This window comes from Lampris incognitus, chromosome 21 (genome assembly GCF_029633865.1).
Source record: "Lampris incognitus isolate fLamInc1 chromosome 21, fLamInc1.hap2, whole genome shotgun sequence".
Classification (NCBI taxonomy): domain Eukaryota; kingdom Metazoa; phylum Chordata; class Actinopteri; order Lampriformes; family Lampridae; genus Lampris; species Lampris incognitus.
This window is the reverse complement of record NC_079231.1, coordinates 14,090,516-14,105,903: the sequence shown is the minus strand read 5'-3', so window position 1 is coordinate 14,105,903 and position 15,388 is coordinate 14,090,516. Positions and strand designations below refer to the sequence as shown.

At 46.8% G+C, this 15,388-nt stretch overlaps 1 protein-coding gene across 1 annotated transcript in view; it reads right to left on the bottom strand.

Moving 5' to 3' along the window:
- adarb1a (adenosine deaminase RNA specific B1a) overlaps window positions 1-15,388 on the bottom strand; it is a 37,729-nt gene that overhangs the window by 13,010 nt on the left and 9,331 nt on the right. The window contains exons 2-4 of the mRNA XM_056301361.1: window positions 14,042-14,068; window positions 5,535-5,609; window positions 588-1,516 (exon numbers count right to left, since the gene is read on the bottom strand). Of these exons, the coding sequence (XP_056157336.1) occupies window positions 588-1,516; window positions 5,535-5,609; window positions 14,042-14,068 (1,031 nt within the window). The remainder of the gene's footprint in view (window positions 1-587; window positions 1,517-5,534; window positions 5,610-14,041; window positions 14,069-15,388) is intronic.

The following is a 15,388-nucleotide window of genomic DNA, read 5'->3' as shown; positions in this document are numbered from 1 at the left end:
CCCTGTAAGCTATAGAAGTGGGTAGAAAAACTGCATTTGATGGGGAGTACTGTTTGTCCTGTATGTGACCTTGGTGACATTGAAAATTAGTTGCGTTTTATGTTTTTCTATACTTCATATCATGACTTGAGAGCTTCATTGTATGATGCTGTGCAAAAAAAAGAGAACATTAGTGGATAGACAGATGAAAGTGTGACGATTGAGAGGCTGTTTAAACATGGTGTTTAAAACGGCAAATTTCTCGTTTAAAGAATGGAAAAGAAGGTAAACTAGACTTTTTGTTGAATTTACAGTGTATGTAGTATATATTCATGTATTCTGTAATTAGTGACAGTTTTTGGTATTTATTTTGGTGATATTTATGTACATATGGGTGTGCCCTTTAATAGGAAAGCAAGTATCAGTACCATCAGGGTGGATTTTGCTTTTGCATATTTTAGATACTGATTATTCGTTGGATTTGGGGTATAATGCGGTATCACTAAAGTGAAAAATTCAATTAAAGAAAAACTCAATTTCACCTCAACACTAGACAAACCTTATTTTTTATAATCCCCCCCTTAACTCCCCTTCTGGAGTATGCTTACCTGCGGTAAGTGAAGCTGCAGTCCTTCTCTCGGGATGGGCTGCCTCGACGGCGCCTGATCCAGCTGCATGTTAAAGAGAGCAGAGAGAGCAGCCTGGGCGGCGCGGGCCTTGGCCAGCTTCTTGTTCCTCCCAGATCCCTGGAAGTTCTTTGTGTCTACAGTCACCGACATGACAAAGTTCTTGGCGTGGCTCTCACCGCTCTCAGACACAAAATCGTACTTGAGGCCTGGGCGGAGCTCATTGAGGATCATGACAGGGTTCTTCCCGCTCATGGGGGAGATGAAGGTAGATGGGGGTGGAGGTAGTGGTGCCTGGACCAGGCAACTGGAGACGGGGGAGGCTAGCAACGGGCACTCTATTTCCAACGAGCCGTTGCTGTTGGAAACAAAGTAAAAGGGGTCGTCTGCTGGAGGGGACGTTTCGAAGCCATTAAAGAGCATGTCCGGGAAGTCGGCCTGGTCGGAGGTGAAATCTGTGTGGACAGACAGCGTCCGACCCATGGCCAAGTGGGCTTCGGATGCGTTGGGGAACTGGACAAAAGAGCGCAGAGCCTTCTCCGCAGCATTCAGCTTGGCCTTCTTCTTGGTCGGGCCCGAGCCCTCAAACAGCTGCCCGTTGACCTCCACAGTCATCACAAAGACGGGTGCGTGGACAGGCCCGGTCTGCGAGAGCAGCTTGTACTGCAGCCCGGGCTTGATCTCATTCAGCTGCATGAGAGCATTCTTTGGCAGAATGGGCCCGGGGATTTTCTTACGCTTCTTGGGCCTGTACTTGGAATGTGCATGCCCATTATTGCCCTCCTCTAAGGGGCGCTTCCTCCCACCCCCAGCACTCCCGTTGGGGAGCTGAGTGGCCTCAGCTGCCGCCCCCTCTTTGGAGAAGAGGTTGTCCAAGTTGCGGTTTTCCTTAACATCAGTGCTGCATGAACCTGCGGTGCCCAGAAAGAGTAACTTACAACGCCTTCGTTGCAGGATCTTGTAAATGTAAAATTTAAAGATTCCTTTATCTTTCTTTGCAACTGAACAAGTGATGTGTGTTCCTTTGTCAGTGTTTTGATCCTGGCCTTGGTATGTATAATCTAATTACACTGTGACATTAACTTGTACGAATGTAGTTATTATGAATTAGGAACATTAAACCTATGACATTAATTAATTCCATCAAAAATAATACACAATCCTGATTAACACGACTACATTACCAACAGAAAATTGTAAACAGCTTAGACTCATTTGGGTTATTAAAATGATAATTATTTTACACTTTCATACCAACATTACAAAAGTAAGAGGATGATGGAGAGCTACATTAACATCAACAAAGTAACATCATATCAGTTTAAATCAGCTCATTTGTTGGGGTTAGATAGGTGATCAGTTATTTATATATATATATCCCCTATTCTTAAATAAGGTGTTTTGAGACATCGTGCTGTGGACAGTCTCTCGGTGCAATAGGAACACATATCATCAGGCCCTGTTAACAAAGCTGATGGAACTTAATGTAAATTTCCATTTATAACATCCTCCAGCAAAAGCTCCATAGGTTACTCCTTTGGGTGCTCAGGACAAAACGTAATCCTATAAAATGCAGGTTTAGGAAGGTCGTGGGGATGGAAAAGGGAGGGCTGGGGGGTTGAGGGTATCAAACAAGGGTTTCACTTTAAAACAAAAAATGGATTCAGTCTTTGAAATAATGACTCTGTTGGAGGCTGCACTGTAATCTAAGATTCATTTGGTCAAGTGTCATGGTTTCAAATACGTAGTCAGCAGCTAAGCTTCAATGAATCATGGCACATATTAACAACATGATGCTGTATAAACTGCTCAAGGATTACAGGGTTGTCATAGTGTCATAGTAAGTGGATGACAGATGGGGGATTTTGGTGTGCCAATAAATTGACAATCGTGCAGTCACTGTACTGTAGTGGGGCTCCACTACCGCATTAAACCTATGCACACTGAGATATAATAATAATAATCTTTATTTATGATGTTATGAGATGAGATGATTTATTTATGAGATATTTGTGCGTCAATAACCAATGAGCGCTATAATTTTAAATATAGATCCCTTTACAGCCGACGTCATCAAAAATGCGCGCGCGCATGTTGGCAACGGAAGTGACGTTTTGCCCCAGCCATCCAGACGAGTTAGCGAGCTTAAAACATTGAATTAAAGCCGTTACCGGCACCAAAATGTCTGGTTGTTTAATGTTGGGTTGTCAGAATCGATATTCCAACTGCAGACTCAAGTTTTACAGATTCCGACAGGATCGCGACCGTTTCACGACTGTTGTATGGCTGCAAGCTATCAAACGTGTTGATTACACCGCACTGAGGATAAAAAACGCTTGTGTTTGTAGCACCCATTTTATATCAGATAGAGTTATCCGTCTACTGTTTGATTTCACGGAAAAGTCTGGTTTACATAGACGAATAGTCGCTGTTAGGGCGTAGTTTTCTGGTTTGATCATTATAACCCAAGCCTCATGCATAGTGGTCTCTTGCCTTTGGCCAGGGGAGGATTTCTGATGTTACGGTGATGTTCTGTACATGACCACAGATAACGTAGTCGTAAGCATCAAGTGACTTGTGTGCTCGTAATTTATCGCTGGTGTGCACTGTAACATGGGGCTGGTGTGCACTGTAACATGGGGCTGGTGTAGGTGGAGAGAGCTAGCAGGATGTGGCTAATTAGCAAGAGCCCCGGGATCGCCGATTAGCCCAGAGTCGACAGACGACGAGATGGGGATTTCCACACTGCTACTTTATTGTGTAGTACATACATCGACCATACAATGCCAGGTCTCCAAGGCACTGTGTTCACCGATCATACATGAACAGTAAAACATAAAAATTATAACCTGCACCAACTTGTTAAGGTGGGAGCTCGTTCTTGTGGACGTCGGTTGAAGCAGCACCGAGAACGGCTCTACTCTGGTGCGTCGCAACAAAACAAGAAGGAGCCACCCTGTGGCGCTATTTGGCATTGCATGTATATTTACCGGACCGACTGTTCCAACACGCTAGGTTTCTCCACCAAATACATGTCTATATCTGGCTACTGAATATTGGGCCATATGCTAATGTCTTCTACCCACTCAACTAATAGCACATGGATCTGGAAGGTATTCACCATTTGTCAAAGTCAATTTGTGTAGGTAGCACTCACGATCTTCGGTGGTTAATGCCCTTGCACACACATCAGACTCCGCCATACTTCCGTTGCTAAACTGCGTGTGCGCACATACGTACGTCATCAATCGTTGTTTACAAACTGTAAAAGGGTCTATACACGCACAAGAATCAATACACTCTGCGAGTTGCCACAGCCCGAGACAGAGTACACACAGTGGCCAGACAGTGGTGTCTATCGCTTGTCGTCGAAGGCCGGTTTGCAAAATAAATAACAAGCATGCGGAAGAGGGAGGAAATTCAAACAAGGCAAACACAATAGCAGTTAATGCCTTGAGCAACAAGGGGAGGGTGGGGTGGCAGTGGTGGGGTGATTATAAGCCTGTTGGGGAAGGGAGAGGGAGGAAAAAAGGGAAACAGAAAGAGAGCTTTAATAGTGCAATGTATTGTCGTGGCTCCAGTGCAACATTAACTGCTGCAGCGTGGCTGGAGATAACATTCCCCAAAACCATACACTTAAAAAAAAATTAAAAAGTCCAGAGAAACTCTACAAAGGGAAAAGTGTCAGAGAGTCACATAATGCACAATTATCACGCGGACAACTGTCATTTGCTAATGCATTCAAACGTGTAACCTGGAATCTAAGATGCGGTTCATTGTGTCGTGATTTATCAGGCGTACGGTTGCATCTGAGAGCCTTTGGACAACCTTGACTGTTTCTGTCATTCGGAAACTCTCTATGCCGTCAGGCATAATCCACACATCCTCCTGACCGGGTTCAGTTTGGTTTACACTGAACCGGGAGGGGATTACTGGTGTCCTAACACAAATAATGAAGTGTATAAAAGGCATCCGTCCATCGGTTAGTAACAGGGTAAAGACAGCGGCGAGCCAAACCGCTTGGCCAAATTCACTATCTGGTTCCTGTCAATTATGACAGAGTCAGAGCCAGCTGCTTGGGCTTAAAGAATGGGGCTGCCTTCTCCGCCTGATGCTTGGTCATCTAGTTGCTTTTGTTATTGCCGTTTTCCCAAATAAATCGCCAGTTTCAAAGCACTGTGGCTTTTTCCTCTTAATTCCCAAACAAACTTGGGCTTTGTCAGAGGAAGGACTTGCTGATCTATGAATGTTGAGAGATGAATGGATTTTTGTTTTTTTTTTGGTGGCATGGTCCAACATGTTAACCTTACATAGAGACATGCTTAATACTGGGGTTTTTTCTCTCTCTCTCTCCCTTAAAATACGTTGGGGTTTAGTTTGGGTAAGGTGGGTTGAGGCTGGAATAGACCTGCTCTCCAAATCCAGAGGTTGAGCCTCGAGGCTTTAGGGAGCTTTCTTTTTGAGAGCATGGGGTCAAGTTTAGAAATCCGTCATCAAAACAGACTGAAATAACACAGCAGATACACCCCGACCCCGGGATTAAGCTCTGATCCTGCCTTCTGAGCTGAAGGGAGGGGGGGGGGGATAAGAACAATTCAACGCCACATTTTCAAGGACAATACTCAACCGAGGAGAGTAAGACCATGTACCAGAAAGAGTCGAGCTTAAGGCGATGGATTTCCTTTTCTACTATGCATCCAACCAAACCCAGAAGCACAGTGGTACTTTTAAAGGTATTTAATAGCTTTGTTTAAAGGTATGTTTTTTTTCTAATCACAGTCTATGAACAAAATGTGACATTAGCCTAACATACCTGACCTTAAAAACAGTGTTCAAGTTGATGCAATGGTGTACAGCACAAAACCCCACAGTTTATGCACACAAAAAAAAAAAAACTAGTTTCAGCGTGAAGTGTAGGAAGTGACTCACTCATGGTTTCCTCTTCAACTCCGTCTATGGTGAGCAGCCTCTGCTGGTTACGAGGTGGCCGCGCCCCGGCTCGACCTGAAGTTAACACAAAAGTAAACTTAACTGATGTGAATCATACAGGGTTGCAAATTGTTTTGGACAATACACACAAACACACACACACACACAATATGACCAGTATAAGCGTCTCTCATCACTAACAACGTGGACTAAGCGAGCCTTTGTCAATAGCTTTTTGCAATCCTCCACCATGAACTCAACCTAGACTGGCAACTTGGGAAAACCCCTTTTATGTCTTTTAAGATGTGTTTTAAGGGTTTTTTTAAAAGATATTTATTATCATACTACACTTATGTGGGGCGGCATGGCTCAGGAGGTAGAGCAGGTCATCTAGTAATCAGAAGGTCGCTGATTCGATCCTCTGCTCCTGCAGAGAGCATGTCAAAGTGTCCTTGAGCAGGACACTGAAGCCCTTAACTGCTCCTGCTGAGCAGGTTGGCACCTTGCATGGCAGCCTCCACCATCAGTGTATGAATGTGTGTGTGTGTGTGTGTGTGTGTGTGTGTGTGTGAGAATGTGAGGCATACACTGTAAAGCGCTTTGAATGGTCGGTAGACTAGAAAAGTGCTATATAAATGCAGTTCATTTACCATTTATGTCACTGTTTTATTGCACTGGTTGTCCTGTGTATGCGTTTGATTTGCCTGTGCATACGCCTTCCACATACCCACATTAGTAACACCAGTTACTAATGGAAAAATAAAGTTATCTATAGCTACATCTATAAATCTACATTTCCTATATCTATCTGCATCCATATTTGTGTCTATATATCTGCATCTGTATTTATATCTATATATCTGCATCTGTATTTATATCTATATCTATATATGTATCTGCATCTGTATCTTACTGTTGCATAATGAAGATGAGCCTCGGTTTTACCTCTGAGGAGGATGGGGATTGGCAATGTTGCAGAACTTTTCAAATGCAGTCCTACATATATCAGTTTCTCTTCTAGCTGTGTAATGAGATGTATTATTCAATCTATAGGCCAAAAGACAGATGGGGTTAACACACCAGCTTTCCTCTTTTCTTTTCCTCGTTTTTAATGATGCAGGAGGGGGAGAGCTACGTTGGATGTGTGACGTGAGGAGGACCTCCAACCTTTTTTGTGAGCATTTGAGACAAAGTGCCTCGAAATGAAATGCACAACGAACCATTTTCCACAAATATCATTTTCCGAAACTCACGTCGGAGAACTTTAAAGCCTGGCCTGACAACATCCGTTATCACAATCCGTTTAGTTCGGGGTGAGGCGTAATCCCTTCTGTGCTGACAACACCAAGACTGACAAGACCGATCTTTGGTGACTTCGTCATCCCATTTACCCTCATTTGTCAACAGATCGTCCAAAGGGACCCTCGTTTTAATTCACTCATTCTCTCTAATGTGCAGATGATGGGAGCGTGGAAGCACATTTTTACGCTGCTTTTGTTTGATTTGACATTACATAAGGAAATCCTCCGTAAAGGAGAGTTGGAAATATTTGCCGCTTCCATCACAAACAGACCCACACAATTTGTCTGAATACACCCACTGATCCTGCGGAGACAACTCTTTGAGGTGGATGCATTTGATAAGCAAAACCACAGGAAAAATGGGTGGGGGTGCTCACGTCAGGAGAGATGCACCGGCTGCATCACTTGGAATAACTGCAGAGGTGTGATGCGAACGCATCCAAATAACAGACAGCATAAAGAGACGGAGGGGGGGAAAACACTTTGTTTGTCCTTTTGTCATTTTGCAACAATCCCCTGAAAAATAACTTCAGAGGGGCGTTAGGGTGGCGTGGTGGTCTATTCCGTTGCCACAAAACACGGGGGTCACCGGTTCGAATCCCCCGTGTTACCTCCTGCTTGGTCGGGCGTCCCTACAGACACAATCGGGCGTGTCTGCGGGTGGGAAGCTGGATGTGGGTATGTGGTCCTGGTTGCTGCACTAGCGCCTCCTCTGGTCGGTTGGGGCGCCTGTTCAGGGGGAAGGGGGAACAGGGGGGGAATAGCGTGATCCTCCCACGTGCTACATCTCCCCGACGAAACTCCTCATTGTCAGGTGAAAAGAAGCGGCTGGTGACTCCACATGTATCGGAGGAGGCATGTGGTAGTCCGCAGCCCTCCCCGGATTGGCAGAGGGGGTGGAGCAGCGACCGAGATGGCTCAGAAGAGTGGGGTAGTTGGCCAAAAAATACAACTGGGGAGAAAAAGGGGGTAAAAAAAATAACTTGAAAGCGAATGTGCTTACGTGAAGACCTCGGACACCTGAGAGACGTCGGTATAAGCTGGCAGGGCTCTTACTGTTGTGGTTTCACCGGGCTCGAAGAACACATGCACTTACCACGCCATCTTCCCTCATCCTGACAAAATGGCGTCTTGGGGAAAAATGTGCTGGATAATTTGAACGAGTCAAAGTGAGCACGTTTAAGACGGGGATAATTTCCTATAAACTTGCCCCAACAAATCCCCCCACCACTCACCTCCCCCGCTCACCTGTCACACGAGACATCGCCTTATTCACCCCCACACACCGACCCGCCACCTGCCTTAAGCTACCCCTCCTCACACCACCTTTCGAGGCGATAAGGCACGTTATTTCCCCCTCCTCTCTAATCAGAAAACTGTCACTCAGCATGTCATCCGTGGACATAAATAAACAAACTCTGGCCAGGAGAAATTATGCGATAATTATCACCACTTTGTCAGCGGCGGTGGCAGCAGCGGCGAGGGTTCGGCTCTCTGGCTGGCTGAGTCGGGGATTATGTGGGATCGGGCCGGCTGAGCGGGGGTCACTTTTCTCCGGCCAGCTCCGGTCTCTTATCTTTGGAGGGATAAGGGGGACTGTGGACTGAATAAGTATCACTAGCCAGGTGCCTCGGTTTGCCTCCTCAGTCCTTCCCCAATGTCTGCTCTGTTGGCTCAACGTTTTGAAAAGTGCCGAACCAAAGCAACAAGGCAAATCAAGTTTATTTATACGGCACATTTCGTCCTCGAGGGTAATTTGAACCGCTTTACAGAAAAGCTTGAAATAGATGTTAAATTGGAGATACAGAATGAGAAAAAGATTGAATAAGAACGCGAGCCCTGAGTGACAGACAGTCGCTGAGGTGCTCGAGCCCGCCCCCTCCCTCTCATGTCTTCAAGTCTCCAGGTAAGTACTACCAAATATTTTATTTAATAATTAGTTGTCACGAAAATATACGTGCTGTACATAATAGGGTAGGACTTTTGCGAACTAAAAGCTGCTATAACGAACGGTATCTTCATCCAACAAAATTCCCAGCTCACTGGCTCATCCTTTGCCAACGACCGTTCTCAGGTCGCTCGTCGGCGAGCTGAACCGGACGTTCGGCCGTGTTTCGGTTCAGTGAGTAGGACTAAGCAGTCTCTGAATGATTCGGTGAATGGAGTCGCCAGCCGCTTCTTTTCACCTGACAGAGGAGTTTTGCCAGGGGGATGTAGTGCGTGGGAGGATCACGCTATTCCCCTCAGTCCCCCCCCCCCGAACAGGCGCCCCGACCGACCAGAGGAGGCGCTAGCGCAGCCACCAGGACACATACCCACATCCGGCTTCCCACCCGCAGACACGGCCAATTGTGTCTGTAGGGACGCTCGACCAAGCCGGAGGTAACACGGGGATTTGAACCACCGATCCCCGTGTTGGTAGGCAACGGAATAGACCGCCACGCCACCCGGACGCCGTGGCCACTGCTCTTTCAAGATGAATCGGCACAGCGGTTCCAGCCCATGCCACACGTCATTTATCGCATGCTAACGAAAGGAATATATCGCTGCTAATGTATACTACTGAAACACGAAGAGGGGAATATTTTGCTGCTCTTTCCACAGCGGTTTGCACACTGTAACAGTCCGGCAAAGAGCAGAGAAGAAGAGAAAACGGCTCTCCGTGCATCGAGAGGCACAGTTAAAGCCCCCCAAATAACAGTCACTCTGACGAAACACTCAATACAGAGCGAGTCTTAGAAAAACGAGAGACATCCACAGATAGAAACAGATGAAAGAGGAGGGGAAGTTAACAGATAAGTACTCTTTCAAATCAAACATCCCAAGATACGAGTGGAAAGCATCTAACACGGACTTTCCCTGTAACAAACTGGCCACAAGCTCGAACACTGACCGTACACGGCCCAGCCATATACTAGGTTTTGACCTTGTCTTGTTTAATAGTTTTCACGAGTGGCAAGTTAACGGAGCAGATTTCAGCACCATGGACAGCACCCCATTCAGTTTGGCTCTGCATAGAGTGACATTGAAAAGTGGCTGGGCACCACAGACAAAAACACCCTCCACTTTTTTTTTTTTTTGGAAATCATTTTCCAGAACTTCTCAAGGACATTTTCCAGGACTTTTCAGATAAATATTTGCAGCCGTGGAAGACGTGTTGTATACTGCACGTTTCAGTTTCACTATCAGGGTAACAGAGCTGTATGTGGGGGGGGGGGGGTCAAAACAGTAGATGAGATTTGTTACGCCATGATGTTGACGTCCAAGGACAATGAATCACTGAGATATATATGTTTGTCCTGGGAGATTTGCCACACATCAGGGTCATATAAGACTGCCCATGAACATGGTGTGCCGGTATGGCTAAGATTCTCCATAGCTGCTGGTGCGGTAATAAAGTCATTTGTATAGTAGAAGTTAAGGACTGGCAGTGTGATGTGAAAGAAAATGGATGGCAGTGTAACTCATATCAGCAGCCCACGTTAAGTGGATAACACGGGTGCTTTCGGATCAGGCACCGTGCATATTGCTCTATCTCAGTTCATCTGACCCCGGCACGTTTTTAATCACCATGTGAGGTGATCTGCAGAACAGTCTTAATTTTTCCATGATCAGGTACACTGGAGATTGGTTTCAACTGTGCCAGACAAACCATCAGGTCTATCTGTACGTAAATGTCACTCTTCATCTTCATCAGACAGTCTTCCACGTCCACCCCCTCTCCTCTCTTCCCTCACTATGTATTCATAACACTGACTTGTGGTTTATATTCATGTTATGCCGTTCTGGAAAAGTCCATTAAGATGTTAGCCGTAAAGCCGCTGAATAGCCTGCCACGTGGCGAAGGACCCTTCAACAATGATGACAGCTAAGCAGGCATGTTCAGTATAACATAGGGCGGCACGGTGGCCCGGTGGTTAGCGCCGTCGCCTCACAGCAAGGAGGTCCTGGGTTCAAACCAGGGGGTTGTCCATCCAACCTTGGAGGTCATCCCAGGTCCTTCCTGTGTGGAGTTTGCATGTTCTCCCCGTGTCTGCGGTGGGTTTTCTCCAGGTGCTCCAGTTTCCTCCCACCATCAAAAAGACATGCATGTTAGGGTTAATACTCCTGTCTGTGCCCCTGACCGAGGAAATGGAAGAAGAACTGGAGTTGGTCCCCAGGCGCTGCAGCTGCCCACTGCTCCCAGTTACACAGCTAGGATGGGTTAAATGCAGAGGAAGAATTGCCCCACGGGGATCAATAAAGTTGTAAAAAAAAATAAAGAAAATGCATCATGTAGCTCGGCAGGGATTGCCTTCAGCTGAATGCAAACTCTTAGGGTTCGATTTGCTAAAAATCTGAAATAAGAAACGCCAAAGTGTGTGAGAGTTGCAGCTGTGGAGAATCCTCCTACACTTGAGAGTTATTCTGTGGAAAAACAACAACCGACGATGAAAAGAGCTTTGTGTCTGTGCTTTCAACCACGGAGAGCTCAGAAGGGGAAAAAAACCATCTAAAAAGAAAATCGACCCTCTGGAAAAAAATGTAAGCACTGTTGAAGAGGCTAGGAAAATCTAATGTTACAAAACCGACCGTGGTCCGGGAGAAGATTAGAGAAGATCAGCGAAACAAAAAGAACAACACACGTCCGGTGCAAAAGATATGAGATCAGGTGCCGAGGGGGGAAAACCCCGTTCTCTGCAGGATCTCTCACCTCTGGTTGTTTAAATGGATATCAGGTCATTGCCCGCTCCCCACGCACAACCTGTTAATTTGTGCAAAGTGACCGGTCCACATCTTCTAATTCATACACACCGCGAGCAATGTCCAACTTAGCATTCATCAAGATAAACCGGCAGAAATAGGCAGGTCTTGTACGTTACTGATCAGTGAGAAATAGATGTCTGCGGTGCACCCCAATCAATCAATCAATCAATCAATGTGGTGCACCCAGTTAGCATCAGCTCCTAAACTTCTTTTTTTTGCATGAGATTCCTCTGACATAAACGTATTGTAGCTCAGGCCTGGGGATTTTAACTGGCAATGAAAGAAACACACCCTCCTTTTGCATCGCTGAATTTCTGCAAAATTCAATTTTCATCCAAACCTCAACAACACTGCAGAGTGTGATTAACCAAACTGAAATTATTTATTACCCCCCCCACACAAATACACAGCCAAATGTTATGCATCACTAAATTTAATCTGACAGCTGCACCGATACAAACTTAAGAAAACTTCCATCCACCCATTATCCAAGCTGCTTATCCAAATAGGGACGCAGGGATGCTGGAGCCTATCCCAGCAGTCATTGGGCGGCAGGTGGGGAGACATCCTGGACAGGCCACCAGGCCATCACAGGGCCAACACACACACATTCACACCTAGGGAAAATTTAGTACAGCCGATTCACCTGACCTACATGTCTTTGGACTGTGGGGGGAAACCGGAGCACCCGGAGGAAACCCACACAGACACGGGGAGAACACGCAAACTCCACACAGTGGACGACCCCCAAGGTTGGACTACATCGGGGCTCAAACCCTGGACCTTCTTGCTGTGAGACATCCATCAATTCAAAGTAATTTTACTCCGTCTTGACTCGGCTCCAGACTTGATGATATTACATAGGGTAAGCAGTGCCTGTGTGGACCTTCCTGTATCATTTTATGGATGCTGCATTCGGACCAGAGCAGTCGCGTGGCGTTTATTGCCTGTGCGAGGAATCCGATACAAAGGAGCCGATGCGTCACTGTGTTTTCGTAGCCGCAGCTACAAGTGACAAGAACTTAATTAGACACAATGAAACAGCTAAGCTGCTTTCCTCTGCCAGTGGAACAGAGCACATCTCCAAACCAATGGGATTGACAGGGAAGGCCTCATGCTTGGTCTCCATAATCGCTTCTCTTTGCGTAGATATGGCCTCTTGCCCCGCTGCCACTCAACTGTGTCGCTCCAAACATTATACGTGACAATGTTATCAGGACAACGGGCTCGGCGTTTCACTGGCTCTATTGTGCAAAGCCGGGTTTTGAGCGAGAACGAGGCTTAGGTCGCCGTTGCAAAGATAATGGCAGAGGAAAATTAGCCGGGGAAGGAAGTGAAAAATGGCAGAAAACGCACTTATCTGGAAGGTTTGTCATTTACGCTATGGGAGAAAATAGAGAAACTTGTGAAACTTTTTGAAGTTTCACTTTATTTAGTGAATTTTAAACAAACAAGTTGAATATTACCATCCTGCTCACATGCAAGTCAGGGTGACTTGCTGCCACTTGCTGTATGTATGTGGGTGACGGGTGGGTGGCCTCCCCCCCTTATGTTTTATGTAAAGCACATTACTCTTATCTCACAGTTGCTTTTGTTAACTGTTCAAATGTAGTTTGCTCATTTGCAGTCCCCCCTGCCCCCTTTTCTTCCCAATTGTATCCGTCCAATTACCCCACCTCCCAAGCTGTCCTGGTCGCTGCTCCACCCCCTCTGCCAATGCGGGGAGGGCTGCAGACTACCACATGCCTCCCCCGATACATGTGGAGTCGCCAGCCGCTTCTTTTCACCTGACAGTGAGGAGTTTCGCCAGGGGGACGTAGCGCGTGGGAGGATCACACTATTCCCCCCCAGTTCCCCCTCCCCCCCAAACAGGCACCCCAACCAGGACACATACCCAAGTCCGGATTCCCACCCGCAGACACGGCCAATTGTGTCTGTAGGGACGCCCGACCAAGCCGGGGGTAACACGAGGATTCGAACCGGCGATCCCCGCATTGGTAGGCAACGGAATAGACCGCCACGCCACCCGGATGCCCGCTAATGTGCCGCTTGATATTAATGAGACTGCTCATCCTCCACATTTCGTTGTTATGTTTTATATTCAAAAAGCCCAAATAAACAGTATTTTATAAGCAAATCTGTAAGCGTCCATCAACAAATCTGCAATGAAATGAAACTGCCGAGAATAAGTAGTCAAGTAAGCCGGGGGGGGGGGGGGGGTGGAGTTGCATGTATATTAAAGGAGTCCGTGGCCTGCCATCCATGTCGTGTTTGGAATGAGTACATCAGACAGCCAAGACAAAACAGATGAGAATCTATTGATGCTGTCTGCTTCAACCCTCCAGCTGACGTTCACACCGGTCATGCTCCAAGGTGCCGACACCGGCACGCTTCGGCACCGAGCGCCTTCACACAAAAAGACCGCCACACAAACACACAACATGACAGTGGCCTACATACCTTCTGTCATGGCTTTGCTGATGACTCCTGCAGAGGTAAAAAAGAAAAAGAAAGAAAGAAGTGTTAAACCACGGAACAAGACTACACAACCACAGCAGCGCTGCTAAATCAAGCAACAGCGACTTCATGAATTTCACAAAAAGGAGCCTGATGTCTTTCTGTCGCTGGTTGATGGTGGTGAAGGGGGAGGGGGGGTTGTTTTGGTGTGGCCACACACACACACACACATTATGTCATCCATTCTTTGGTCACTGAACATCTCAAGACTCCGGCGCTCGCCCCTCCATCACGTCAGCGACATCAGCCGGTGTCGGCCTCTCGCGCAGCCCTCGGGGAAACGCCGCTGAGAGGGGGCGAGAGGGTCCGGACACCGCCTGTCAGCGGTAACCAGCGACGGAGCCGACAGTGATGGATGGATCTCGGAGGCTTGTTCTGATGCCGGAGGGCTGGTTTTAACCACGGCCCGGGAGGGAAAACAACTGCAAACAGCTGTCAAGAGAACTCTTTCAGCACCCTAATGCAGACGGATCGATCCAGAGGCGAGGGAAGAAGAATGAGATGCCACACACACACACACACACACACACACACACACATACACCACCCAGCACCTTGCAAAAGCAAGAAAAGCACTTTCCCCAACATTGCCACCAGCACTACATGGGTCCCACGCACCAACTCCATTTTCTCCCCATGACATGACATTTCAAGAGGAGCTGATGGACGAAGGTGTACTAGACTGATATGGAATAGTGATGAAACGGTGCACGGGAACGGACCGGGAAAAGTGACCGCGTTGTTGTTTTCGGGGGGTGGGGTGGGGTGGGTAAGAAAGCCTCCGTGTCATACAGTCGGATTTGATGTAAAGGCGTCTTTTTAAAAAAACAAGTTAAACCACAAATTTGTTTTTCCAGCCCGTCATAACCGCTTGATAGAGCGCACATGCCGTAATTAAACTCGCCTAAATCGAATAATGAAGCCCGGGGCGCCGCGCTGCACCAAAATGTAAATCTAATTGGAGATTCGTCAACGAATGCATAAAGCCCCGGCGTTCGAAACGGGGCCGGGAGCGCGAGAACAAAGGCGTTGAGACGTACCGGGGACGCTGGCGGGGAATTCAACAAGCTCCTTCCTTGACCTTTTCGGCTGCGACAGGTACAAATAGAAAGGTTATTAACCCGGAGGTCTGGGGAAGTTTACTTATTAATTTATTTGCTTTTCCTGGACTTTGCGGTGAATGGAAATGTGACATTTGCCGCAGATCGGGGTGGAAATTAAGTGAATGAATCCACTTAGCATATCTGCCAAACTTTTTTATCAGTTACAATATGCACAGGGAAATACATA